Source organism: Hibiscus syriacus, unplaced genomic scaffold (genome assembly GCF_006381635.1).
Source record: "Hibiscus syriacus cultivar Baekdansim isolate YM2019G1 unplaced genomic scaffold, ASM638163v2 tig00110356_pilon, whole genome shotgun sequence".
In the NCBI taxonomy this organism is placed as follows: domain Eukaryota; kingdom Viridiplantae; phylum Streptophyta; class Magnoliopsida; order Malvales; family Malvaceae; genus Hibiscus; species Hibiscus syriacus.
The window spans coordinates 504,520-531,805 of NW_024062700.1; the positions used below are offsets into that span (position 1 = coordinate 504,520).

General features: G+C 35.5%; 2 protein-coding genes and 2 pseudogenes across 2 annotated transcripts; 1 reads left to right on the top strand and 3 right to left on the bottom strand.

Moving 5' to 3' along the window:
• Positions 1-901: 901 nt before the first annotated feature.
• On the top strand, positions 902-5,226 carry LOC120121105 (annotated as a pseudogene).
• Positions 5,227-5,505: 279 nt separating this feature from the next.
• On the bottom strand, positions 5,506-8,784 carry LOC120120975 (heterogeneous nuclear ribonucleoprotein 1-like). The gene is made up of 4 exons (XM_039140465.1): positions 8,514-8,784; positions 7,786-8,010; positions 6,307-7,477; positions 5,506-5,756 (listed from the first exon to the last, which is right to left on the bottom strand). The coding sequence occupies exons 2-4, from the start codon at positions 8,002-8,004 to the stop codon at positions 5,743-5,745; spliced, it is 1,404 nt and encodes a 467-aa protein (XP_038996396.1). The 5' UTR covers positions 8,005-8,010; positions 8,514-8,784; the 3' UTR covers positions 5,506-5,742.
• Positions 8,785-10,146: 1,362 nt separating this feature from the next.
• LOC120121106 (glucan endo-1,3-beta-glucosidase 4-like) lies at positions 10,147-11,509 on the bottom strand. Its single transcript, XM_039140565.1, has 3 exons — positions 11,488-11,509; positions 10,712-10,963; positions 10,147-10,254 (listed from the first exon to the last, which is right to left on the bottom strand). Exons 1-3 carry the CDS (start codon positions 11,507-11,509, stop codon positions 10,220-10,222), a joined length of 309 nt encoding a protein of 102 aa, XP_038996496.1. The 3' UTR covers positions 10,147-10,219.
• Positions 11,510-11,691: 182 nt separating this feature from the next.
• Positions 11,692-19,809, bottom strand: LOC120120973 (annotated as a pseudogene).
• Positions 19,810-27,286: the final 7,477 nt, after the last annotated feature.

Consider the following 27,286-nt stretch of genomic DNA (forward strand, 5'->3'; position numbering starts at 1 on the left):
TACCAACTAATTAATCATATTATATAAAATAATAAAAATATATTATTAGTTCACCTGTTCAAAAGGGCATGTCCCCAATTTGCATACGCATTATGTTAAAATGAAATGTACTATATATATAATAGTAATAATAATAATAATAATGTAAAGAAGAATTTCCCACAAGCATTCTTTTATTGCTAGAAATAAATTTAATAACAAATGATTGATGCAAAGACAAGTATGGAACAAGAAGAATATGAAGAGATCAGCGTCATTACCAAATATGTTCCTAAAAATGGCTAACTCTGCCCTTAAATTGATAGCGAATATCTCACTCCAGAAGTAGCAGTTGAAAAAATGTCGACAGGCTTTTTTAGTGAATAAATATGATATAAAATAGGATAAGAAAAATTGAGTGAATGGAAGGGTGGTAGCCCAGTCTTTGCGGATGTCAAATGTATAGTTGATCTCCAAGGGGCACTTCTGGTCATCATCAATAAACTGAAACGAAACCTGCCAATTGATTCCATTACCCATTTTGACATGTATCAAAGACGTATGTTTTCTTTTTAATAAAAACATGGAGCTGGGAGTAACATAGTCTTGAATAATATAGCTACATCAATTAATTAATATACAATTCAGCATGGCCTTGTATCTCGCTAAACGTTGCCAAGCAATGCTATGTTGAAAGGTTTATATATCAAATTCAAACGATTACAATTTTTGTAAATTGAAAGGGTTTGTGGCAAGTATTCGGAAGATATGACGATGTGGTGGATTCGTTCATAGCGCGCAAACGGAGTAGAAAGGGGAAAAGGTTCGGCTTCATAAGATTCACGCAAAACTCCGATGCTAAAGAAGCCATGGAAAGATTGAATGGATATAATTTATATGGAACCAGGATATATCAGTTTCGATGGCTAAGTTTGGAGTAAGACAGTCGTTTTGGAGGAAGTCTCGGTCGGAGAATCGGAGACAGTCAGAAACCGACATAAGCATCAAAGGGAACATAACATCAACTGAAGGGAAGAGAATTTTAAACCATTTTGATCGAGGAAAAGAAGTGACTCAAACCAGCAAATGGAAAAAGGAAGAACCTAGCTCTCAGAATGTTAATAAGATAAGAAGAGTTGAAGGTTATGTTGAATTAGAGGAACTGTGGAAGCTTACAAGGTACTTGGTAGGAGAGATGGCAATAGTATATAGTGCGAGGAGTATTCAGTTGAGATTACATGAATGGGGTCTTGGCGAGATTAAAGTTAGAAGACTTCGTGGAAAAAACGTTCTTGACAGAAATTGAAGATGAAGAATTGTTTTTGCTTCTGGAAGATTTACAATGGTCTTACTTGAAGAAAATATTCAGTGAGGTTAGATTATGGTCAGAGAACTTAAATCAAATAGAAAGAGCAACATGGTTGGAAGTGGCTGGTATGCCATTGCACTTCTGGAACTGTGTTACCTTCAAGAGGGTGGCATAGCTTTGGGGTAAACTAGAAGCACTTGGAGAAAATACAGACCGTTCCAATGATAGTGAAAAGCTCAATATTCTAATACGAACAAATCATACGAGAAAAATTGATGAAATGGTTGAGATAGAAGTAGGAAACATAATATTTAATATTAGAGTGGTAGAAGTGGGGTTTTCAGAAACGCAGATCAATCCACAAACCATATATTTGCAGAAGGAAGGAAGGTGCACTGAGGGAACTCTCTATGAAAGCTCGTCCGATGCATCTTTGGAATCTGACCGAAAAAAAAATTCAGAGATAATAGCGGGAAGAACGAGACAAACGGAGGACAAATGGGAAGGAAACTAATAATGGGGGAGACATGAAGGAGCTGGATGATGTTAGGCATGTAGGGAATGGAGTGTTAAAGGATAGAGACGACTGCATTCAAAAAAGTTCCCATGATAAAGAAAAGAGCACGAGAACGACAAAATAAAATCTGATTTAAAGGAAAATGATAACAGCACGTTAAAGTTAATCAAAGAAAATTGGGTCAAAGTAGTGGTAGAATTACAAAATGTGCGTGTTAGACTGGTTGGAGAGAGTGAATTAATAGGGGTTTGTTATTCAAATGTGATTGGACTAGTTGGGGGAACTATGAAACTAACTTCTCGGGTTAGTGAAGATTTACATTGTATGGACCTTCAACTCTACAAGGTTTTAACGCAGATTCATTACATAGTGAGCCCTTCACCAAGAAATCATCTTGGGAAGAGTGTGGATATGGATATGTAAACAGAGTGGGGGATAATTTTGACCCCACGAAAGGGTGACTTTCTCCGTTTGTGTATTGCCTTGCTTGAAAGGAAGTCTTTTCATGGGTGTTTGGAACATCTCGATAGCCCAGGAGGTATTTTATACAAGATAAACAAAGTGGGAAGATTCTAATGAGTGGCTAACTCAAGTTTTGGGTGATGAGGCAAATGGTAGTAGTAGATTTGGCTGAACTAAAGGCTTGCGTTAGATTATAAGTTGTCTTGTTTTTGCTAGTTTGTTTTTTATGGTTTTAGGTTTTGTGGCTTCGAAATAATGGTGTTTAGGAGTCTCGTTTTTGTCATTTTTTTAGAGATTAATGGTCTTCTTGTCTTGTTGTTGTGTGTACTCTTTTCCTCCGTATAGGATTAAGGAGACTTTTAACGAGACACACAATTAGACTTAGGTGTATGATTTAAATCTATCTAATAAAATCTTTTGTCAAGCAAAATAAAAGAAAGAAAATCCGTGTTATGTTTTCCAAATTTTAAGAGATAAATTGACCAAACTTGCTAAGTTCAAGAGGAATTTGACTGAAAGAAAAGTTTAAGGGCCAATTTGATTAGACTTGTCAAGTTTAGGGATCAATTTGATTGTGGGGGGGGGGGGGAATTCAAGGGCAACTTGACCAAAGTTGCCAAGTTCGGTGGTCTATGTTTTAAAGAAAAATAAAATAAATGATTGATGCAGCCTAGAAAGAAGTTGGTTGAACAAACCTTTGATTTTGCAGTATATGATCCTCTAGCCAAAAAACCATAAGGGTCGGTGTAGTGGCGGATGCATTAAGGTCCCGTAGGGGTCAAGTGCATTCCATTATTTTGGAAAAGTGATTAAATTTAGCTTAATGTGTTAAGAAAAAAAGAAAAAATTACAATTTTTGTATACTTATTATTTTTAAGAAAAAAAATTAAAATTCTGGACCCTCATTTTTAAATTTCTGAATCTGCCACTGATCTGTGTATGACTTTTTTTTTATTTAATTAAAAAAAAACGATCTGTGATGGTTGTTAACTTCTTTCAATATTATTGACTATTAAACTATGATAATGCATTAGACTGGGGAATATTTGTCTATAACCCTATATTGTAAACAATTTTGAATTACTTCGATCGCATATTATTCGAAGGCAAAAATCCCCCCCCCCCCAATAAATAACAATATTCTAGTGCTTTCCTTGTGCTTTAAATATCAATATTTTAAGATCATAATTCTTACAATATTTTTAAATAAAATAGATTATTAAAGTAAAAAAAAAACCATTAATTTCAAAGCTTTACCTACCAGCATACAATCATAACCCAATCACTTAGCTCAAAGCATATCAATTGTGGCCTAATCTCAAGCTTGCGTTCATATATAGTCGCCATGGCCTTGTTATTGTGTTGGTATCGAGCCCTACATTCGTGCAACCAATAACCAGGCCCTACGAATTTGGATTTGGTTTGAAAACTTTGAATGACGATTCAACAATATTTTATGATCTAGGCATTCACACATAATCATATGATAGTTAATCATAGGCACACCATTCGTGAAAAAAAAAATTCAAGCTATATTTGGCTGCTCTTCTGTCATCCATGACAGCATCCTGGATAAACCGAGCATTTGGGAGGAGGAGGACGATGATGTTCGGAGGTTCACTTTTCTCCTTTGGTGCCCTTCTCAACGGCTTAGCTATAAACCTACTCATGCTTATTATTAGTCGGGTATTGCTAGGCTTTGGCATTGGATTTGCCAATCAGGTATACTTATCACCATATGTTTCGTTTGGATGTCATATATGTTTTTGTTTGTATATCTGAATTAATTTTATTTGCAGTCTGTTCCGATCTACTTATCCGAGATAGCTCCCTTTAAATACCGAGGAACATTGAACATTATGTTGCAATTGTCAATCACCATTGGAATATTAGTTGCCAACTTGTTGAACTACTTCACTGCTAAGATCGAAGGTGGCTGGGGTTGGTGAATAAGCTTGGGTGGAGCCATAGTCCCTGGTTTGATCTTTCTCTTTGGTTGTTTGTTCCTCTCCGACTCAACAAACTCGTTGCTTGAACGCAACAAATTGGAAGAGGCTAAAGATCTGCTGAGAAAGATCCGTGGCATCGAGAATGTTGATGAAGAGTTCAAAGTTTTGGCAAAGGCCAGTGAGGCAGCCAAGTTGGTTCAAAGCCCTTGGAGAGATATTATAAGCAGGAAATACAGGCCTCAGCTCACCATTGCTATCTTGATTACATTGTTCCAACAATTAACCGGAATGAACGTGTTCGTGTTTTATGCTCCTGTTTTGTTCAAGAGCATGGGATTTGGCAACAACGCTTCCCTTTTGTCCTCACTCATCACTAGCATTGTTAAGTTTTGTGCCACACTTGTTTCCGTTGCCACCGTCGACAAGTACGGAAGGAGGACTCTTTTCCTCTCCGGTGGCCTTCAAATGTTTATTTGCCAGGTAATTATGCCTATTTCAGTTCACCAGCATTTAAGCATCTTGATTTTGCTTACTTGATTCATTAAATTTTTTCTTTTTTTCTACTCGGCTTGTGATGACTATTTCAATTGCTTCCAAATTCGGTACGAGTGGGAATCCGGGTCAACTTCCGCTTTGGTTCTCAGTTATCGTTGTGGTAGCGATGTGTTTTTACATAGCCGGTTTTGCATATTCATGGGGTCCTTTGGGTTGGTTAGTTCCCAGTGAGATATTCCCGCTGCCCAAAGTATTACGGTCGCAATCAACATGATCTTCACATTCGCCATTGCTCAAGTCTTCACGGCAATGCTTTGCAACTTAAGTTTGGACTCCTTATCTTCTTTGCATGCTGTGTGGTGGGTATGAGCACTTTCATCTATAAGTTATGGCCCGAGACAAAAGGAGTCCCCATTGAAGAAATGACCATTGTTTGGAAGAATCACCCTTATTGGGGCAAGTATGTCGAAGATGGCAAATCTTTCCCAAGCCATGAAACGGACGCAAAAGTTTAATCTTCTTTTAGAATACTTAGATTAGATTATCGATCAAGTTCTTTCAGCTAATTGTTGTTTTTTATTTGATATTAGTTAGAACAATTTTTGTTTTTTCAATTCAAAGAACGTATTTACATTGAGCAGGTTCAAAACTTAATAGAAATTATGTAAAATGATTTGAAGAGGTGCAATTCAATTATTCGAGCACAATGTTTGTAGGGGTGTATGTGCATTTATTGTCAAATGATTAAAAAAATCTTTCAAATAGACACTACCCAATAATGGAACAAAATGGGATGAATAACAAAGCATACATTGCAAAATCTATTTACTTCATGTATGGCCATTCACACCACATGCATAATACACTTACCGCTATATCCCCTAAAAAGGTATCACCCTTAACCCCTTGCACTCTCAAACACTACATTCAATTCTCCAGAACAAAACCATTTTTCATATTAAGACTGGAGATGTGCAGAACTCACAGATCACTTTTGCATCCTAAGCTTGTCTTTAACCAAAACCAGTTTTCTAGGTAGCAATTCCTGAACCATGAGAAAAATCAAAATGTGTAAGTTCAATCTATGACCGTATTGGCGAAAATGAGCAAACAGAAAACTTTTTACATAACAATAAATCAGTAATCCAAACTCGAGAGCCTAAGTACTTTTACATAGTTCAGTCATAAAAGAACTTTGAAATGCCAACCAGGACTCTTGATATACACATTAGTAAATGAATGAATCATTTGATGAATATGTTCAAAGTTGTCTACCAGAAATTGTAACAGTAAACAACTATATTCGATTAATAAATGACTTGGTGATCATGCTCCTAGGCTGTCTATTAGCCTTAATAATAAACCTGGCAAGCACATCATGCAGCTACTGAGAAATGAAACATCATATAAAATAGGAATGTGCTGCCAAGTTTAAGAGCTATGCCCAACGAAAAATAGCTAGAAGATTCCTCATACGAATTTTTTTAAGTTATGTGCTACTAAACTCCAACGAACCTAAATAGTAAAGCATTTAGCAGGAATTTCCTCAAGTGAAAACTATAGAGATGTATCAGGACGCTCGTAACAAGACTTACCTATATTTGCTTGTCGCTTATTAACACTATAACCACCAACATAACCAGGAGAACTTTTACCCAAAACATCAGAAGTGGAACCGCCAAGTCCATAGCCAAAGGAACCAGAAACATCTGGCTCAGACGTTGACGATCGCCTAGTGGCATCCCCATAAACTGAAACACCACCATAAAGGTCTGCAAAGGCTCCATCGTAACCCCCATTTGATGTTGGCGCCAGGTTATTTCTTCCATGCCCTGTTGTCCCCAAACCGAAGCTGTTATCATTACTTCCATAGCCAAATTTAACACTATTGCTAGAAACATTATTCCCCTCACATTGACTGGATATTGTAGAACCCCAATTTATTCCACTGGTTCCAAAGTAATTTCCTCCAATACTCCCACTTCCAGATCCCATATATGCACCGGGACAAGAAACTTTTTTGTTATAATCATGTCCACCGTTTCCCCAAAGGTTTTGGGTAACTGAGCTGAAAAAGGAAGTATTACCTCCGCTACTTCCATCGTACCCAATAGGTCTACCAAATCTATTTGTATCACCAACATAGTAAGGGTTCAACCCCCGTCCATAGCTCATATTACTAAAGTTTGCACCATTTCCAAAAGTTTGATTTAACCCGGGTTCAATGTCCATGCCCATTCCATCACCAGAACCGAAAGGAGGAAACCCACTTCGGCCACTAGTAACCGGACTGAATCTTGCATCCATCCTAAGTCCATAGCCTTCAACATTGCTTGGACCATATCCCTGACTGTAGCCATTAAGGAAGCTGTTGATCCTATTCACATCATAGTTATATCCACAAAGGGGGCTATGATTGGGACTAGGTGATAACTCTTTGGGAATTGCTCGTTTAACCTCAACCATTTTACCATTCAGTTCATGAAAATTATTTAGCAACACCTTGTCCACTGCCTCTTCTGAATCATAAGTGATGAACCCAAAACCCCTAGGCCTTTGGGTGTTGTGATCATGCATCACCACAACATCTGTGATATTCCCGAACTGATCAAAATAATTCTTAAAATCACTTTCTGTAACTGTAGATGCTAAACCTCCTACAAAAATCTTTCTCGTGCTGCCTGGACCAGGTGAACCATGGATGCTACTAGTGCTTCTACTCATAATGCTCTGATCATCCCTGGGAACTGCCTTTTTTGCCTCAACCTGAGCATAAGTAACTCGGTGGTGAAAATAAAACTTAAACAACACAAACTCTTTGAGCTCAATACAAGTAACAATACTAATCAAAGAGAATATAAATCATAACCAACATCATTGCAAAGAAAAAAGATATATAAGAAGCGTTATTACTCAAGAATCAACTTTGAAATTTGGTTGGACAAGAAACCAGGATGATAGAAATTCCTAAGGAATTTAAGTTTCACCTCTAGCTTCAATAACCTAATAGCATTGATTAATAGTACATTGCACAACATAATCTAAAACAGTGTGCTTATAGATTAATAACCCACCATCCTGCCATCAATGCTGTGTTTCTCCTTGATGACTCTCTCAGCAACAGCCGGGTCTGCAAAAACAACGAAACCAAAACCACGAGCTCGTCCCGTTGCTCGATCCTTCATGATCACTGCCTCCATCACTTCACCAAAACTACTGAAATACTCCTTGAGACGCTCTTCATTTGTGTCCCAAGCTATCCCACCAATAAATAGCTTTCCATTCTCAAACATTTTTTTCTACATTAGTATCATAGAAAGTCAATTCATTATTGAATTCAATACAATACATAAAAAGATTAGTTTTCAACAATAAGAACAATAGACCGATCAAAAACCAATACCAACCCATTCCTTTTTAGGTGAATCAAATTAATAATAACACATCAAAGGTGTGCCTTTTATTGACTATACATAGCAATCCAATCATAATAATGAAGATACAATTCAATACCTTCATTTTAACAAGAATAATCCGATGCAAAAAAAGTTTTTTTCCTCTGTGGTTCAAAATTATAAAACAAACAGCTCTTTCCACGATCAATCAATCAACCAACCCAGAAATTAACTTCACCTGAACTCAGAAATGAAAAGGAAAAAACCAAAAAACAAAACCCAGATGGTTGATAAGTCGATACAGCTGCTGAAGTTTTGGGAAATTCAAGCAACAGATAAAACAAAACAAACTAAAACAAAAACTCAAATCCAGAATCAGATTCAGCAACAACAAAAAAATGACCCACCAATTAAAGGAAACCCCAAGTGCCAAATCTGACGAGGAAAACTAAGATCTGAGAGGAGGCACGATAAGAATAAGAACAGAGGAGGTTAATTTCATCCTCCTCTTCTACTTGCCTTCTCCCTTCAAATAAATATTCCCTTATAATGGTAGCCTTTTCTTTAAAATAATTCCAATCTTTCTTTTCTTTTATACCCAAAAATGCAAATTCAGTTACAAATATTTATACAAATTGGCAATGCGCAAGCTTTATTTAGGGAGGAAGATGAAGAATATAGAGATGTTTTGGAAAAATATATACTTATAAATAGAAAGAGACTCTAGAAAAAATGGAACACGACCCTTATTTTCTTCCTTAATTTGTCTTAAAACGAAAAGCTTGCTTTTAAGACAATTTTACGTAAAAATACGAACTATGTTTAAATATAAATTTTGATTGTTGAACAAAATATATTAAAAATAAGGGTAAATTACACCATTTTTCACTAAACTATTCTCTCTCTCCTATTTTCCTCACCCAAATTTCAATTTAATCAATTTGCTCACTGAACTTTACGATCGAACCATTTTGCTCACTCGACCGTTTTCTCTCTAACAACTGATGATGTGGCTTTTTTATTATTTAATATAAATTAATTAAAAAATAAAATAAAAACATAAAGTGGTCGGATTCCACCGCCGGCCACCGTCGACTGTCATATATGGTGGTCGTTCGGTCCTAAAATGGGATGGGTTGCTTCGCCTCAACACCTTTAGCCGACCTCCATTTTTTTGGAACTTGCTCCAAAGTCTACGAATTTGAGATTGAAAGTGAGGAAATTGAAATATTTCAGTCCAAATTCATGGGGTTTGGGATATTTTCCAGTAAAACAACCACTAGATTCGAACTCAGGGGGTCAAGACGAACCGACCATAAAATTTGGGACCGAACGGACACCATCAGCGGTCTACAGTGGCCGAAATGAAAATGACATAGTGGTCGGCGAAGAGAAAATGAATAAGAGAAGGAAAAAGGGTAAATTACACCATGAGTCGCTGAACTTTACTCTCTCCCCCTATTTTACTCACCGAAACGACATCGTTTTGGAGTATATTTGAGTTTTTCAAAATGGCGCGGTTATGATGTATGTGTCACGTCATAACATCGTTAAATAGTTAACGGCAGAGTGAGCAAAATGATTCAATCTGTAAAGTTCAATGAGTAAATTGATCAAATTGAAAATCGGATGAGGAAAATAAGAGAGAGAATAAAGTTCAACGAGGAATGGTGTAATTTACCCTAAAAATAATTATAACGTTAAATATATTTTTCTTAATTGGAAGGTGAAAAGGCAGTCAAAAATATGGTAAAAATAATTATAACATTTCATAATTAAAACCTTTATTTCTATACGTGAAAAATGTACTTCTTACTATTTATATTTTAATAAAACTTTAAATTTCATAAATTGAAATAGTTAATTAATTATAATTGTTTGACAGATTCAAATTAAGAATTAATCAATTAAAATTGGACCTACATAGTTTGTAAAGAGTGTAGGTTGATGTGTCAATCATTCGGACATGACGCACACCACGAATTAGGCCATTCACATAAGATAGTTCTTTAAATTACATCTCCATAATCTCAACAAATAAAAACTAGAAAGACCAACATCTGAATCTGATTTGGATCGCTTCAACCATAACTCATAAGCAATTGCTTCTTGATCAAGAAATGAACTCATATCGGCAATTTTCGTAACCTGCAGCAGGAATTATGGCGAACACAAGATCAGTCCAAAACAAGAGAATCAGTAATGATATGTCTAATTTCTAAAGCCCTGATTCATTTTCTAAACACCTCTCTTTTTTAAATCTTCCCAGGAGTTTTTATTTGTTTATTTGTTTGCTTTTCTTTTTAAATTGACCCAAAGTGGCACTGGCAGGCACCCACATGGATTATAATCCTGGTCTCTTAAACATGTTCATCTTCCTTTCTGCTTCAGCTAATACCCTAATGACTAATGCTTTGCTTTTTAGCATTGTTAAGACGCAAGTTGCTTCCTACATTGCGTGTACCCCAGCTAATGCCCACATGGCTTACCCTTCTACTTGCTAGGCACATGCATGCATGGAAATGGGATTTCCCCCCCAGAAGTTATTTTCCATGCAAAATAATAAAGGGGAAAAAATATAGCTAATCTAGGTAACTAAGCTTACTGGGATCGAGTTCTGTAATCATGGCAGCTCCTCTGAAGTTGCAAGATCCGCCCTTGTGTTTGAACTTCTGGAAGTAATCATTGAATGCATAGGAAGCATGGTTTCTCATGGTGTTGGGAAAACAACAAGCCTGATTCATCTGAATCTTACTGCAATCTGCACCGCCGCTCCCACAAGCCCAGTCCATGGCTGCCTTCAACTCATCGTCTGGGGTTTGCTCATCAGCTATGCACCACTGCTCAAACTCCCCGGCTGATCATATATATAGATCAAAGTTGAAAATCATGGCAATATCGGTCAAAAACATAAGTTATAGGTTAGCAGAAATGAAACCTGATTTTGGAGGGATTATTGATGAGTTGCAGAAGAAGCATTATCCTTAAGGCCAAGAAGATTGACATTATTTTCCTTCGAGTGGGATACAGAGAACTTGGAAAAGAAAACGGTTTGTACACCGACAAATCTCAAAACCCACAAGTAGTATCCCTTTCATATTGTATAATATATATACTGAAAAACCTAATGATAAAGTGTCAATGGTCATTCTAGGTTCGTCCCTTTGCAAAAATAAAAAGATGGTAATAGGAGCCATGTGAAGTGAATGGACGTATGGCCTTTTTTTAACCTTTTGCTTTGATAACAGAAATGTTGAGCAGTGCTCAATGGTGTCGATTAAAGTAGGATTTAAGAAATAGGTTTAATGTACGTATTTTCTATATAATATGGATCTTTGTGAAGACTAATGACAAATTACTAATATTGGCTTTTGCTTATACCAATTACAACAGTTCGGTACATCCTTACTATTGAAATTCTCTTTACAGGTAAAAGACAAGACTAAAGAATTGTCCACCAACCTTAAAATCTCAAAAACCCTTGGGGGAAAAATAATGGAACATATTCTCACCACTCAATAGTTAAAATTCTTACTTCAAAAACTTTAGGGAAAAAAAAGTGGTTGGGGAGGGGGGAGCATTAGCTTTAAACTAAGAAAAAGGAAATTGGTAATACCATATAGCAAGAGAAAGACCTGCAGATCCTTATCTTCACCAACGTTTAATGGTCAATAACAGTTACAAGCGAACTGGATCATTTATGCTCTCAACCCTAGCAAAACAGATGATACTATTGACGAGTTTTTCTTTTTCGACATCCTCAAACAGATTTACACTTTTTCAATTCTGGCCAATGATGTATCTTCTTGGTGCTCCCTCCCATTCAAACCTATTGGAGTTCCCAAAAATACTCTTAAGACTGGATTTTGAATGTCTTGGTTAGTTGGGTGGTTTACAAAAAAAGAAGATATCTGTCTCTGTTTCAGTAGTTACTGGGCCAGTTCATCTGTGCATGTTGAGGCTGCCGATAAACACCGGCAGCAGATCCCCCCATATTAACAGCTCCAGCCATAGTCTGAGCCCGTTGTAGAAGAGGATGAACAGCTGCGGCTGTTTCTGCTTGTGGATGATATATACCAGCAAATGAGCCAGGAACAACTTGTGTTGGAGCAAAAGTTACATTCTGACCCGGAGGGGCAAGATTATAGAATGAACTAGCTGGTAGGTTGGAAATATCTCGCCCAGGGGGAGAAATCCATACAGCTGAACCTTCACTCTGCAAGAAAGTAATATAGGTTAAAGAATCAATTTAGAAGGGAAAGTTGTTTGGAGAGAGAAAAGAACACATGATGTATTTTCAAGAATGTCAAAATCAAGAATGTCAAAATCCCAATGACATTCTCTTTACAAAACCTATGTTTATCCCTGATCAGAGCAGAGAATGCTTAAAGGAAAAAAGCAACTTTCTCATGTAGAAGCATAATAGACAAACAAATCAAGTGATGAGAACATGATCAGAGCATTGATAGGCAATCAATTAAGATGAACTTCATGCATCAATGTCCTTGGTCTAAAAAAGGATAGGAATTTATCTTGATTATGAAGCAGAAATTAAGGATCAACTACACCAAAGAGACTCCCTATACCGGAACAAACAGAAAAATGGCATTTACAAACTTCTTTTTGATAGAAAAGATAAGCTTTGTTAAAAACCACCTTCGTAACCGTCAAGCTACAAAGGTAGCTCAACGGACATTGGAAGGAAAAATTTACAAACTTCTCAAAACTGCAATGTTAGGAAATGGAAAAAAGAAGAGAAAAAAAACACTCAATGAGGGGCCCAATTCAAACACAAACAACATTTACCACTATCAATGAACTAATGGCCCCTAAATTTTCCTAAAAGTAAAAGAAAGGTATTAGTTTGTTTATCCTGTCTGCCATTACAAACACTTCACAAAGAACGCTCTAGATTGTTGTAAATACAAGCCACGACCAAAACTACTAGTTTTACATTATCGTCTTATTTTCTGCACTTAGCTCACTCGTACATTCTTGTCTTATTTTGCAAATTTAGTCCATATTATATGGCTGGTTCGCTAGTATCTACTATAATATAAAGATTGTGTCATACGATAGATGTGATCATTACTGGGGAAAGAAAACTAGAAAAAATTGGGACTTGAACCTACAAAATAATTGTTTCAAACATTCTCATATGTCACAAATAACTCTTTAAGAAATAAGACAAATAAATCACAGCAAGATGCAAAATGAGAATACGGTGTCAACCTGCTGCCCACTGGCGTACACATTGTTTTCCTTGAACTGAGCAGCACCAAGATCTTCATTTGTGGTTGAGTTTCCAGTCGTCGCAGCAGAACTTGGATTATAACCGGCTGGGGAGGAGCCATATGGTCCATAACCACTTGGCATTCCGATATGAGCAGAATTTGGTGTATTACTTCTGGGCTTAAATTGAGGAAGTGAAAATTTGACTCCTGTAGTTGGTGCTGCTGGTGCAGAAGGATAAACAGTACCAGCCTGAGGTTGATGAGGAAACACCCCGTTGTTTATAAATTGGTGGATCGCAGGAGAAGGAACATAAAAGGTGAGTAAAAGGGGGCATATTGAATGTAGTTTGGAGGATAATGTGGTAAATGCACCCCAGCTGCTGATCGGTAGACAGGGACTGGTTGCTGAGTCACAGCCATAGAACTTTGCATCATCCCAGCAGCTTGAGTCACTATTGGAGATGAACTTGTTGTAGTCAGTACCAAAGAGTTTCCACCCTGCCAAGAGAAGAAAATCAGCTCCAATATCCAACAGTTATTAAGACTGAAAGAAACTCTCTTACTACCCTAAAGTTTGATAAAAAAAACACTAACCGCCCAGATATATAATTTACCAAGTCAATTTCCCCAAATTATTTGCCTAGAGTAATCCTCTCCACTAACCATGTGAGGTTGAAAAAGTATCCCAGGACCAAATTGCAAGCAGGCAAAAGTCTAAAGCAAAGAAAATGTGTTGTCAACAATGTTACTAGAACACTGCCAACAACAGCTCTTCATATATAGCATGATATAACTTGCAAGCCTAAAAGGCTAAAACTAAGTAAATTAGAGAACAAAAAGCAATATTCTCATTCAACCAATAACAGATATATAACATATTCAACAAGTAGAAATTCAAGGTGCTTAATCATAATCTCTGCAAACCTCTTGAGGAGACTGAGAAGTCTGTGGAGGAAGAACTGCAACATTCCCATTGTACTTTGTAGCAACTCCAGAGGCAAAGGGAGAAACACGACCATCAGGATCAGCACTTGAACGGTAGAATTGGGCGTAATAAGCTGCAGGGTCAAATGGCTGAGGAACCTGATGATTGAAGTATTTAATAATGGAAGTAGTATTAGAGCCAACAATTGGCATAGTGCACTCGACTTTATTTAAACAATATTTCATATTATTGTAACCAGTAGAACGACCAAAAGTCCAAAACCAAATGCAAAATGAGAATATAAAAACCTGCAAATTCGAAATCTGATTCATTTATTTTATTATCTACATAAAAGTCGTGCTAAAATTTTTAAGTTTGAAAAAGTAATAGAAACCAAAAGAGCGACAAATAGTAATGAAAAGAACTGTGGAAATGGATGCTCACAACAAAGCTTGAAAGGCGAGGAACTTCACGTGCTTGAGATTCAGCATTTCCGAACGGTGCTAACATAGGAGGCACAATTCCAAAACTATAGCTAGGAGATGTTACTGCAGAGTGTTGATGGCTTCCAGAGAGCAATGCATTCTCCTGCTTGTTTTCATTATTCTCTGGAATGGAAGCAACATCACCATCACCAGACAAATTTCCAGGTGCATGAGTAGGTGATTGAGGACGATCAGTGCAATCTCCTTCCTCAGCAGTATCCAATGCATTTTGATTGCTGGAATCAACAATATAACAAGAAAATAACATGAGCCAAGTATGCAAAAGAGACCAAATAGTATCAAGATTATGATATCTAAAGAGGGTAGAGTTTCTTATTCTAGGGAAAAAAGTGGCCAACATTGCTAATAGAAAAGAATTAAAAGGTTACATCCATTGGAAACTCTTAACAAACCTTGAACCATGTTCCTCTGCAGTCTCATTTACATCTTGAGAAGCCTCAGACAAAGGTGTAGAACACTTATCACTCTCCTGACCACCAACATAGTTCAATGCTACTCCAAAACTAGCATCAAAACTTCCAAAACTCAGCTTAGTTCTTTCAGATTCCGGAACATGGATATGATTGGGAATTATTACATGTTGACGTTGTGGGAGATGTAATTCCTCCAACTTTTTCTGCAATTTTGAAGTGTCTACTTCTGAGTTGAGAACATTTGAAACAGGCGACAACTGAGCAACAGTTTCAAGTGAACCAGTAGGAACTTCAGATGCACCAGCCATTCCGGCACCTAGCCCAACATTAGAGGTTACTGGCTTTGGTTTCCACTCCTTGTTAGAACCAACTGTTGATGACACATAGGGAACTATTAATACTTATCTTTTGGAAGCCTTTTAACCAACTTAAGATAAGAACATAAAGTGGTTCAATGATTTGTCAGTATCAGCTTAAATAGGTTCCAAGACCACACATTTTCATTGAAGATTGTTCAACCATTGGTAAAAACATGAAAAATAAAAAACCAAGCAAACTTAAAGATACAATATATTAGCCATTTTATCCCTTCTAACGGTTAAGCTGACATTTAAGGTTCTACTTTTGTTGGCAAAGGAACCATCACCTATCCTACCAAGTTATAATGATGGTTTTCACCCAAAATTTACAATTAACCTACTATGGAATTTAGTATTGCTCAAAAGTTAAAAACAAAAAGGTTAATGATGCCCATTTAACAAAGATGGTTATATATTCCAATTATGATAAGGGGCAAACTAATGAGTCCAAACATTTTTCAAGCAAACATGTAATCAATAAAAATTTCCTACAGTAATAAAGCTACATAAATGCCATCTCCAAAATCCAATAGACCTTAATACCAAGGCTAGATCCAGAAAATATAGGCATCTATGTAGGATCCAGTTAAAACACGTTAGTACATCAATAGCTTCTCTCTCTTTTTGTCTGTGTATAAGGAGGGAAGGATTAGCGCACAAAATCCACAATATTTGTCCAGATTTGTGCAATAAGTTACATAAAATCAAACAAAAACACATCTCAAGCTATGTCACTTATTAACAAATACATAACAAAGTTATTAAAGAGCAATACGATATCCCAATTACCTTTCTGAGGGTCAATTATTTGTTGTGAGCGACCATTATAATTGGATGAAGGCCTAGTTGCAGAGGAACCATGGGTTGCTGTAGATGAAGGATGAAAAGACTCACCCAGCGGATGTTTTACGACTGCAGAGGATTTGCTAGGCATCTTTCCTTGCAGGAAAGAGGTACCAGGCTCAGTAGCAGCTATAAGCCAAAGAAAGAAATTAATCAGATTCGTAACTGAACAGAAAAAAAGTTGTTCAAAACAAATAGGGTCTCAAAGTTCTGACCAGATGCTAATTTGCTTTCAGTAGGAATAACTGCATTCCGTTCTGTAGAAGCTCGGTTGTTTCCTATTTCGTTTTTTATTGTGTCCAAAGAGCCAAAGAGACAAGAAACATTGGATGGAACTAATGCAGGCTCTGATGATGAGAAGTGTGCTAATTTGTTTTCGGTAGGAATAACTGTGTTTGGTTCTGTAGAAGCTTGGTTGTTTTCACCTTTGATGGTGTCTGAAGTGCCGAGGAGCTGAGGAAAATTGGATGGAACTAGTTCAGGTTCTGAAGACGAGAAGCAGATTGCTGATGAAGATGTTGGAGCAGTAGACATGAAGCAGTCACTAGAGCCTTCTGCTGGCTGCCCACTCATGTCCCCACTTCCAAATGCAATACCGGGCTTGTTTATTGCATCAACAGGGGATGGTGCACCCCTGTACTCACTGTTACCAACAGATGAATTTTCTTGAGGTGGATTAGCAGCTTTTCTTGCAGGCGCAGAAAAGGTTTCAGCCACAACACCAGTAGGACCATTGGCCATTGCAGATACAGGACTATAAAACATAAACTTGTAAATCAAACAAATTGCACTAAAGTGAAGCCATATTTTCAGAAATAGACAAAAAAAATTAAAATTATAAGATAGCAGATATGTAAATTACAGCCACCTTGCAATTTGAGTAGATTCCTTAGGTTTTGTCTCCTGCAAGGTTGACAAGGATTGATCACTACCTTTCTCTGCAACTTGATTCATTCCATTGTCCCTCCCAAGACCAGAACTTTTAGAAACAACGGTCTCTAATGAGATAAGCAGATGAGTACAAAAATTTTAATTAAAATATAGGAGAATATTTATCACATTAAAATAAGCACCGATTCACGACCATTTCATATATCAAACTCAAAGAATTGCAAAGTATAACACAATAGCACATCAACAACCACCATAGCAGCATGACGGGTTAGTTACCGAAACCATGTCAAGCACAACTCAAAAAATGAAAGAGTGTGGGTGAAGAGAAACGTGTTCAAAACAAAGTTTAACTTGTTCATTGACCTAGCAGTAAATTAGTCACATGGGTGAAACAAAAGCAAATTTATGAGGCACAGTCAACTAATAATTCAGAAGCCTGACAGTAGTAACTAAACAATCATCACAAACAAATTTCGGTTCTGAAATATCTGTTTACCAGCTGCGTAACGAGGAGGAAAATTCCCCCGGCCACCCCTAGTCCCCCTTCCCTGTGAACCAGGTCGCCACCGAGACTCTGCAGACTCTTTGTTGTTCAAATTCTGCAATAGCAAGTGACAATAGCACATTAACCACAAGGAATAACGAATCTCCCTGGTACCTTTTGAACTCTCTCTTCAAACTTCCGTCCTGCTGTTGTCAACCAACCCATACAACCCAACACTTCATACCCCAATTTATCCTGCCTACAGAGTGAACTTAAAAGGAAATGAAATTGACTATTGGTAAAACAAAAATGGGAGGTAGTTATCTATGCCTTTGGTCCTCTACCACTAAGAAAATTTGTGCTTGGCTTACTCATCATATAATACCATTGCAACTCTTCTAAACCAACATCAATAATAAGTAACATAGCAAAAACAGAAAAATGTTGAACTTATAGAAACCCAAAAAATAGTAAACACTTCAAATTTTGCTGTAGAATCACTTACCTCTTTTTTCCTGTCACGCTTTCTTTTGACTTCCCGAAAAGGATCTGGGGAACAATATACAAGTTTGTCATGTATTTGGAAGCAAAACAAAATGATAGTAAATTGGTTAGAAAGAATGCACCTAGTAATTGTAATATATGAGAAGCAAGTAATAAAATATAAACAAGAAAGTACCATATGCTAATAACTACATATATATTTCTTACAGATTTGCTAAAGACCAAGCCATAACTCGTATGAACTAAAGAAACATTAAGCTTGCATGAAAAAGGCCATAATATGATATCGGTGCTCAACTTGATATCAAACTGAAGTAACGACCAACATCTAAATATCAGAAAGCATAGAATAAGAACAAACAATAACACAAGATACAAGAATAACCTAAACCACTAATACTTCTCAGGGTTAATAAGCCACAGTTTGAGCAGATACATATCACCACATTAAACTTCCAAAAAACACTATATGTGGTATTGAATACTAAAAGCTTCACATAACAGGAATACAATCTTACAATTCATTAGAAAGCCAATTAGTGTTATGATAGTAAATGCCACATGTAGTAGCTATTTGCCTAAAAATAAAATATTTGAAGGGGAAAAAAAGAAAATGAGGATATTGAAAGCCAAAACCTTTTATTCCAATCTAATAACAGAAAAGGATGGATTTTTGAAAATGCAACAGAATCAAACTGTCTTATTTCATGAAATGAAGGCGGGAATTTTAAAAAAAATAGCTTCAAGAGGGTAAATTTTGCAGAAAATACGATAATTTAAAAAGCAATTTAATCAAAAAACTATTTCTAGAGCTAAGTTAAAAATTGGATAACAAAAATTCTGTAATTTGCAAAGGGAAATAAAAAAAACAAAGCTTGACATTTATATATGAATGAATCAACAAGAGAGAAAAGATTAATAAATATCAAATCAGGATTTAATATAACCCAATTAACAATGCAACCCATCAGAACCAAAATATCATACTACAGTCCCAAGCAATAACACCCAAATCACCAAAATGAAGTTAAAATCAAAGACAGACACAAAAAACATAGATCAAAATAAAACAACCCAAAAAAAATAATCATCCCCTGTCCAAGGAAGAAAAAATTACCCCATTGAAAAAATCCAAAAAGAAAACTAAAACTTCGCTAAAAAGGAAATTCAAACGAGAAGAGAAAGAGAAAAAAGGAAAACGTACCCTGAAGGAGGAGCCTCTGAGCGGTTTCATTGGGATCCATAGAACATTCTTTAAGCACTGCATAAATTTCATCTTCACTATGATTTCCCGTGATCTCTTTTATGTTTTGGATCGTTTTCCTCACACTGTTGGGGATTGATGAAACCCTAAACCCCCCACCGCTCATCTTCTCAGACAAATCGGTTTTTCCCCCTTTTTTTTCTTTCTTTCCCACTTTCCGCTTCAAACAAAGCGCTCCTTCCTTCCAATTACCTTTTCTATACCACTCTTAACTATACATTTTTTCTATATGATTAGTAAATAAATTAATAATAATAGTATTTATTTAGTGCTATTTTTAGTGTAAAAAATGAGGAGAGTGTATAGCTTCACAAAAACGCTTTTTTAATTGATTAAAGCAAGAGGAAGAAGAAAATGTTAGTGAGGAGCAACGTCCATATGTGGAGTGATAAGCTTTTCATTTTATTATTCTAATGTTCGTGTATGGCATAGGGATGCTGGATGAGTTTAGCAGTTCGAATTTGATTCGATTAAAATTGGATAAAAGTTTAATTTATATTGATTTAATTTGAGTTCGATTCGAGATCTTAATAAGCTGAGTCAAACAAAATTTAACTCGATTTGATAAATTTCCGAACAAATCGTTAATTTTTTAATAATTTTTTAGTAATCTTAAAAAATTATTTCATTAAAAATTACTAATTTACTAATAGATAATAAAAAAGATGATAAATTATTGATCTATTAATTTTTAATAAATAATTAAAAATACTAAATTATTAATTAATAATTATTATTTTACTATACACAAAATCACCTTAATTATTATTTTAATATATTTGTGGATTGTAATTTTGGTATTTAGAGTTTGAATTTGTTTCATACACTCTTTTGATAATTTTTGATTAAATTTATTAATTTATGTTTATATTAAGTTCTATAAATATTAGTAGAATTTATTTATATTTAAAAAAAATAAAAATCGGTGAGTTTAACGAGCAATGAGCTTAATGAGTCAAGCAACAAATTTTCTTAACAAGTAAAAGTCGAGTAATATTTTAACAAGTTTAACGAGCAATTAGTCAAATCGAGCAACAATTTTTTTAACTAACACGAGTTAAGCATCATCCAACTCGCGATCGGCTCATTCAACAAGCACCCATAATATGGTCATAATGTCTCTTTCTAATATTTTTTAGGGTTTTTATATAAATATCGGTATTTAATTTTTTTATTAATTAATTATAATTAGATATTATAAAAATATAATTATTGTTAATTTATATTTTTACTTATGAATTTTAAAATTTTAATTCTAATATTATTTACAAAACTTAGAATTTTATCTATGGACGGAGCCACGTGGTAAGTGGGTGTAAACAAACATCCTAATTTTTTTTTTAAATATATTTTTATATAAAACTATTAAAAATATAATTAATATCATTTTAATAAATTACTGATACCAAACCAATTAAAAAATAATTGAAATCCCTCAAAAAGATAACACTATATTTATCTCACCGCCATAAAAAAACATTTTATATAATTTTTTAATTATAACATCATAATTTGATTTTTTTTAACTATTAATCTTATCCTCTTTCAACAGATTAATTCTTAAGAGTATTTTTATAATTTTTATCTTATTTTTATTTCATACTTACTGGGTTTATTTACTTGCTCATATATAAATAAGGTCAATTATGCCATCATGACTGCAAATCATTATCAAATATTAATGATTTAACTAAATGTGGCATAAACCAATTGACTGTGTCAAATCACTTGGTAGACAGACACAGGAACATAAATAAGAAACAGATTATCAACTATTCTAGATCGATTGAATTATCGTTTAATAAATATTCGACTCAAATGAATTTAAGTTAAATTCGAGTTTATAACGAATTAAAATGAATTATTTAATATTCAAATCTAAAAAAATTTGAAAGCAGCTCGAAAAAAATTATATATTAAAATTTAATTAATAATATTCATTTATATGTTTATTGTTGAAATAAATGTAATAGAAGGTTTTTATGTATTTAATATTTATATTTGAGTTTGATTTTGAACTTCAATCGAGTTAAGTTCAATATTTTTTTAGTTCGAGCTTTAGTGAGTTTTTTCGAGCTTCAATTTATGATTTTCAAGTTCGAGTTAAATTTGAAAATTTTAGGCTAGTAAATTTTCAAATCGAGTCGACCTCATTTTAAATTTCGAAACGGAGGTTGACGATCATTCATAGAGAGATGCCAAGTGTCATTTAAGGAGATTTTAAGAAAAATAAAAGATTTTAAGGAATGTTTTATGAAATTTTGGGTTTTTGAAAATATTTTAATGCGATTATTTAAAATTTTGAGTCAACGTTTATATATTGATATGATCTATAGACGAACCCATTAGTATGTATAGTAGGACTTAATGAGTCAATTTTACGCTTAATTGGATGAGAACTATACTTTAATTAAGTAAAAATTGATTTTTAGATTAATAGATAAATTAATACTAAATCAATTAGAGCATTCTAGAAAAACAAGGGACAAAAAAACCTAGTTGTCTCTCATTTTTTTATCCTAATTTTCTTTTAATATTTTTGTGTCGTCTTTTTTTTTTGTTTAACTGACGGCAACGTCAATTTTATTATTAATTGCCGACCATCGAGATTATTAGTTCTCTTATTTTTATGTCATGTCATTTATTTCCTTTCTTTTAGTCTTTTTAATTTTGAATAAGAATCTATGTTCTTGTGACACATTTTTCTCTGCTCTTATGGCACGCATTTTCTCTGCTATTGTGGCATGATTCTTATGGTTTTTTGTAAGTTTTTCGCTTACCTTTGCGGTCATTTTATTATCGCACAAAAATCATCACGATATTTATTTTCTGATTGGATTGTTGATGATCACATATAATCAGATCCCTCTTTTGGTAAAAGGTTGTTTGCCTATGTAATCAGTAGTGAAATAGCCTGCCAGATTGTTTGGTTTGCTCTCTACTCCTTTATCACTTCGTTAACCATCTCGTTCGACAGAGATAATGAGTTTTATGAAAATTATTGGGTTTTGATTTGGTATTCTATTTTTCTTCGTATCTTTAGGTTTAATATTTTACTTTTATATGAGTATTTTAGTGATCTGTCTCTAAATTTTTCACATATTTTGATGCGTTGTAATACATAATTGCATCAATGTTAAATTGAGCTTGTCTCTAAGTTGGTTTATGAGAGACATAAGTTGAGCAAATGAGTTCACTTCCTTCCTCATTTGTATTTTTCGGTTATCTCTCTCATTTCTCTCATTTCTCTTTATTACCTTCAAAACTAAAAACTTTGGGGGATTCATGGAAGTTAATCTTCTTCATGATAATTCATAAGAACATTTTATAGTCTTATTAAGAAGAAACAAAAAAAATTAAAACTTTATATAATGTGAAATGTTGTCAGTTTCATGGTTAAGTTAATACTCACTTTCTACACTTCCATTTTATGTACGTGAGATATGGGACGAGACAGTTTTGGGTGACTTTTGATGGCCAAACCACCCCTATAAATACCCATTTAAGTCAAGGTCATTAAGCATTAAAAATAATTCATTCCAAATCACTATAGTTGAGAGCATTTGGAATTTATTCTATCCAGCTAGGTTTTGAGTGCTTTGAAGATCAATTGGCGGTTCTAGATTGAGGTGCTCGACAATGGTTCGTGGTGGTTCATGGTAGTCGACGGTGGTCCGACGTATTTGACAGGGGTGTAATCTAATCCCGGATTTCGACATAAGGTGTAGGCAATGGCGGGAGTTTATGTGTAGGCAATGGCTGGAGTTTATGTGCAGCCAAGTTCAAGGTGCTCGACAATGGTTTGTGGTGATTCACGGTGGTCGACGGTGGTCCGACGTATTTGAATATGGTGTAATCTAATCCCATATATCCAACATTAAGTGTAGACAATGATTTGATATATTTATAACGATTTTTTTTTCATTGCATTTATGCTCGATGCATGGATGCATGTATAACATGAAATATATTCTTCGAAGAACCTTAGATATTATCGAACTAAAGAATCATCAACATTCATCTTATATAAAAATTTCCAAAAAAATATCATTACTCATTCATCTTATATGAACACTCATTCATGCCGTATAAACACTCATCCTTTGAGTATTGATATTTAGGGTAAAGTATCAACGTTCAATGTAGTCCGAAAAAATTCTCTTGAAAAGGTTGATTATAATTTAGAGAAAATCGCCTCAGTGACCAAAAAAAAGTTATAATATACGATTTTAACCAACTTTTTTTGGATTTGCCAAAATGACCAACAAAATCGCAACGCGATCCCCAGAATCGCAAATCAGTTTCCAAAATCGCAACGCGATTCTTGAAAATCGCAATGCGATAGTACAAATTCGCATTGCGATTTTCCAAAATCGCAACGCGAATATGAAAATCACAACGCGAACACATAAATCGCAACTCGTATCCGTAAATCGCAACGTGTATCCGTAAATCGCAACGCGTATGGGTAAATCGCAATGCGTATCCGTATATCGCAACGCGTATCCGTAAATCGCAACGATAATACATAAAATCGCAACGCGTATCCGTAAATCGCAACGCGATATTTAAAGCGCCATTATATATAATACGCTACGCGTATTTTATTTCAAATTACAAAAACGAATATTAAGACAAAATCCCGTAATCGCAACTCATAACCTAAAACCTAAAATCACAACTCAGTCCCATCTCCATCTCTCACTCTCTATGGCGAAGAAATCCGTCCCCATCTCCGAAGATTTCCGTCCCCATCTCCGGCGAAATCCCTCACCCATTCACGGTCAGAAATCCCTCACAATATTCAGAAATGGAAAATCAACCTCCGAGGGTTAGTTTTTTTAATTATTTTATTTTGAAATGTTTGCATTATTGTAGGTTTTTCATATTGAAACTGATGATAAGTTTACTGGTCATTTCAATAATAGATTAACCATTTCACTTAGATTTCATTTCGCGTTACGATTCTGTCGTTGCGATTTTCATTTCGCGTTGCTATTCTCTCGTTGCGATTTTCAAGTTAGTATTTGCTTTGTCTGTTTTCTGTCTTTTGGTTGAAGTAATGCAATCCATTCAAGTTTCAATTTGCAGAAGAGTCGCAACGAGATAAATGAAAATCGCAACGAGAGAATGACTGTCGCAACGAGAGAAATGAAAATCGCAACGAGAGAATCGCAACGCGATATGAAATCGCAACGAGAGAATCGCAACGCGAAACCAAAATCGCATTGCGATTTCATTTCGCGTTGCGATTCTCTCGTTGCGATTTTCATTTCGCGTTGCGATTCTCTCGTTGCGATTGTCATTTCACGTTGCGATTCTCTCGTTGCGATTTTCATTTCAACCAAAAGACAAACAGTGTTGCAAATTTTAGTTTCAAGAATAAACTACTACTTTTTATGTTTATTGTTTTTGGTATATCTTCACAGTGTAGTTTTTGGTATATCTAACTTGGTATGTTTATTGTTTTTGTAGAAATTTTTTTCGGCTCAATTGACCTTGAGAAATAAAGTCAGCCTGGCCACTACAATTGCTTCGAAGCTTTCACCTGCTCAAAGACAATTGTTTGAGGAACCTGCTTCGGGCCATGGCTGAGAGTACATCATCCGGGTGGAGATGCTAATTTGACCCATTTGTGGCTTCAGACCATGACATCAAATCTACCTGACAGTATACAACGTGGTGAGGAAGAGATATGGTTTCATTTTCCACCAGCGTATACTTGTTTTGGGCGGAAGGAGTTCTGCTTAATCACTGGTCTACGATTCGGACACGATGATGTAGGCCGGTACACTCGTCATATCGCCCGCCCATCATGGTTATCCCGGGTTTTTCCGGATGAGTCAATGGAGAAGCCGAACCTACATGTCGACGACCTGAAGAAATTGTTTAATAAGAAAGCTGGTTTCACTCGGATGGATGACGTGTGTTTCCGAGTATGCCTTCTACTACTTGTGTATGCCCGGCTTTTAGGCAGGCAGAGCCAGACAACCTATTCATCGGGAGCTAATAATATTGGTAGAGGACCTGAATGCATGGAATCTGTTTCCATGGGGTTCGTATATGGAAAGCTACCTGGACTAAGTTGTCGTCTGCCTTTGATGACCGCAAAAGTTTGCGGGGCGATGGGTCCAAATACACTTTGTCAGGCTTTGTTTGGGCCTTTAAGGTAAGAATTTCTATATAATGTTTCTAAAATTATAATTAATTATTTAACAATTACTAATTTTGTTATTATATTGTTTGTAGATTTGGATATTCGAGGCTTTCCCCAGCATGCGTACATATGCAATAAAAACGTCAAATATATTCCCAGGGCTATTTCCTGGAAGAGGAAAACTCTGTTGGATTGGGAAGACTTATACCATATGCGACAATAAATAATGTAAGTTAACACAAATACTTTCATATAATATATAAACAAGTATTAATAGTAGAACGTTTAACTTTGTTTGAGTTTTTATATTTAGGAGGCCAACATTCCATTACAAAGACTGACACCCATGGAGGAAGAGCTTGCCACTGATTGGTGGCAAGCTAGTCAGAGTTTTTTTGATGGCACGGATGATGAGCAGCATCCACTTCCTCCAATTCGAGAGCCATCACCTCACCTAGCCATCACCGATCGCCGACTATACACCTCTAGAACGAGAGCCATCACCTATCCCGTCACATCATCGAGCCTCTTCTCCACCATCACCTCATGATAGGCGACCGGCAAAGATGCCACGACTCCTATCTCCCTGTTCTCCACCTCCACCTCAACGGGATGAGTCAAGGGAGTTACGTGATGAGGTCAATGCCTTGCGTGAGATCGGTACTCTACGCGATAACGATGGTGCAATGGCGTGGAGGTGTCAACTTTACGTGGTGAGTTGCCGCTCTACGTGAGATGATAGTATCGTTGCAGAATGAGGTTCATACTCTACGCAACGAGGTAAGTTTAAGATTTTCCATATTTAACTTAATGATAAATTTACTCGTAATTTCACTTAGATTAGCCATTCACTTAGATTGCTTAGTAAATTTATCGTTTCTGCCAATTCTGCTAAACTGTGTATTCTTTAACACTGTGAAATAGTATTTGTCTTTGTTTTGTCTTTTGGTTGAAAGTAATTTGTTCGGTTGCTGCCAATTCTGCTAAACTGTGTATTCTTTAACACTGTGAATAGTATTTGTCTTTGTTTTGTCTTTTGGTTGAAAGTAAATTTGTTCGGTTGCTGCCAATTCTGCTAAACTGTGTATTCTTTAACACTGTGAAATAGTATTTGTCTTTGTTTTGTCTTTTGGTTGAAAGTAATTTGTTCGGTTGCTGCCATTCTGCTAAACTGTGTATTCTTTAACACTGTGAAATAGTATTTGTCTTTGTTTGTCTTTTGGTTGAAAGTAAATTTGTTCGGTGCTGCCATTCTGCTAAACTGTGTATTCTTTAACACTGTGAAATAGTATTTGTCTTTGTTTTGTCTTTTGGTTGAAAGTAAATTTGTCGGTTGCTGCCAATTCTGCTAAACTGTGTATTCTTTAACACTGTGAAATAGTATTTGTCTTTGTTTTGTCTTTTGGTTGAAAGTAAATTTGTTCGGTTGCTGCCAATTCTGCTAAACTGGTATTCTTTAACACTGTGAAATAGTATTTGTCTTTGTTTTGTCTTTTGGTTGAAGTAATGCATCCATTCAAGTTTCAATTTGCAGAAGAAGAAATAGTTTACTTTCGCAACACGAAACTTAAAATCGCAACGCGAAACCAAATCGCAA

What these genes read in the sequence shown, in the direction of transcription:
- LOC120120975 (XM_039140465.1), bottom strand. Translation starts at nt 8,004, where the DNA reads ATGTTTGAGAATGGAAAGCTATTTATTGGTGGGATAGCTTGGGACACA. An exon ending in ACAGCATTGATGGCAGGATG is followed by an intron (nt 7,478 to 7,785) that starts GTGGGTTATTAA and finishes ACTTATGCTCAG; the next exon opens with GTTGAGGCAAAAAAGGCAGT.
- LOC120121106 (XM_039140565.1), bottom strand. Translation starts at nt 11,509, where the DNA reads ATGTACCGAACTGTTGTAATTG. An exon ending in GTACCGAACTGTTGTAATTG is followed by an intron (nt 10,964 to 11,487) that starts GTATAAGCAAAA and finishes ATATATGATCAG; the next exon opens with CCGGGGAGTTTGAGCAGTGG. An exon ending in GATTACAGAACTCGATCCCA is followed by an intron (nt 10,255 to 10,711) that starts GTAAGCTTAGTT and finishes TTCCTGCTGCAG; the next exon opens with GTTACGAAAATTGCCGATAT.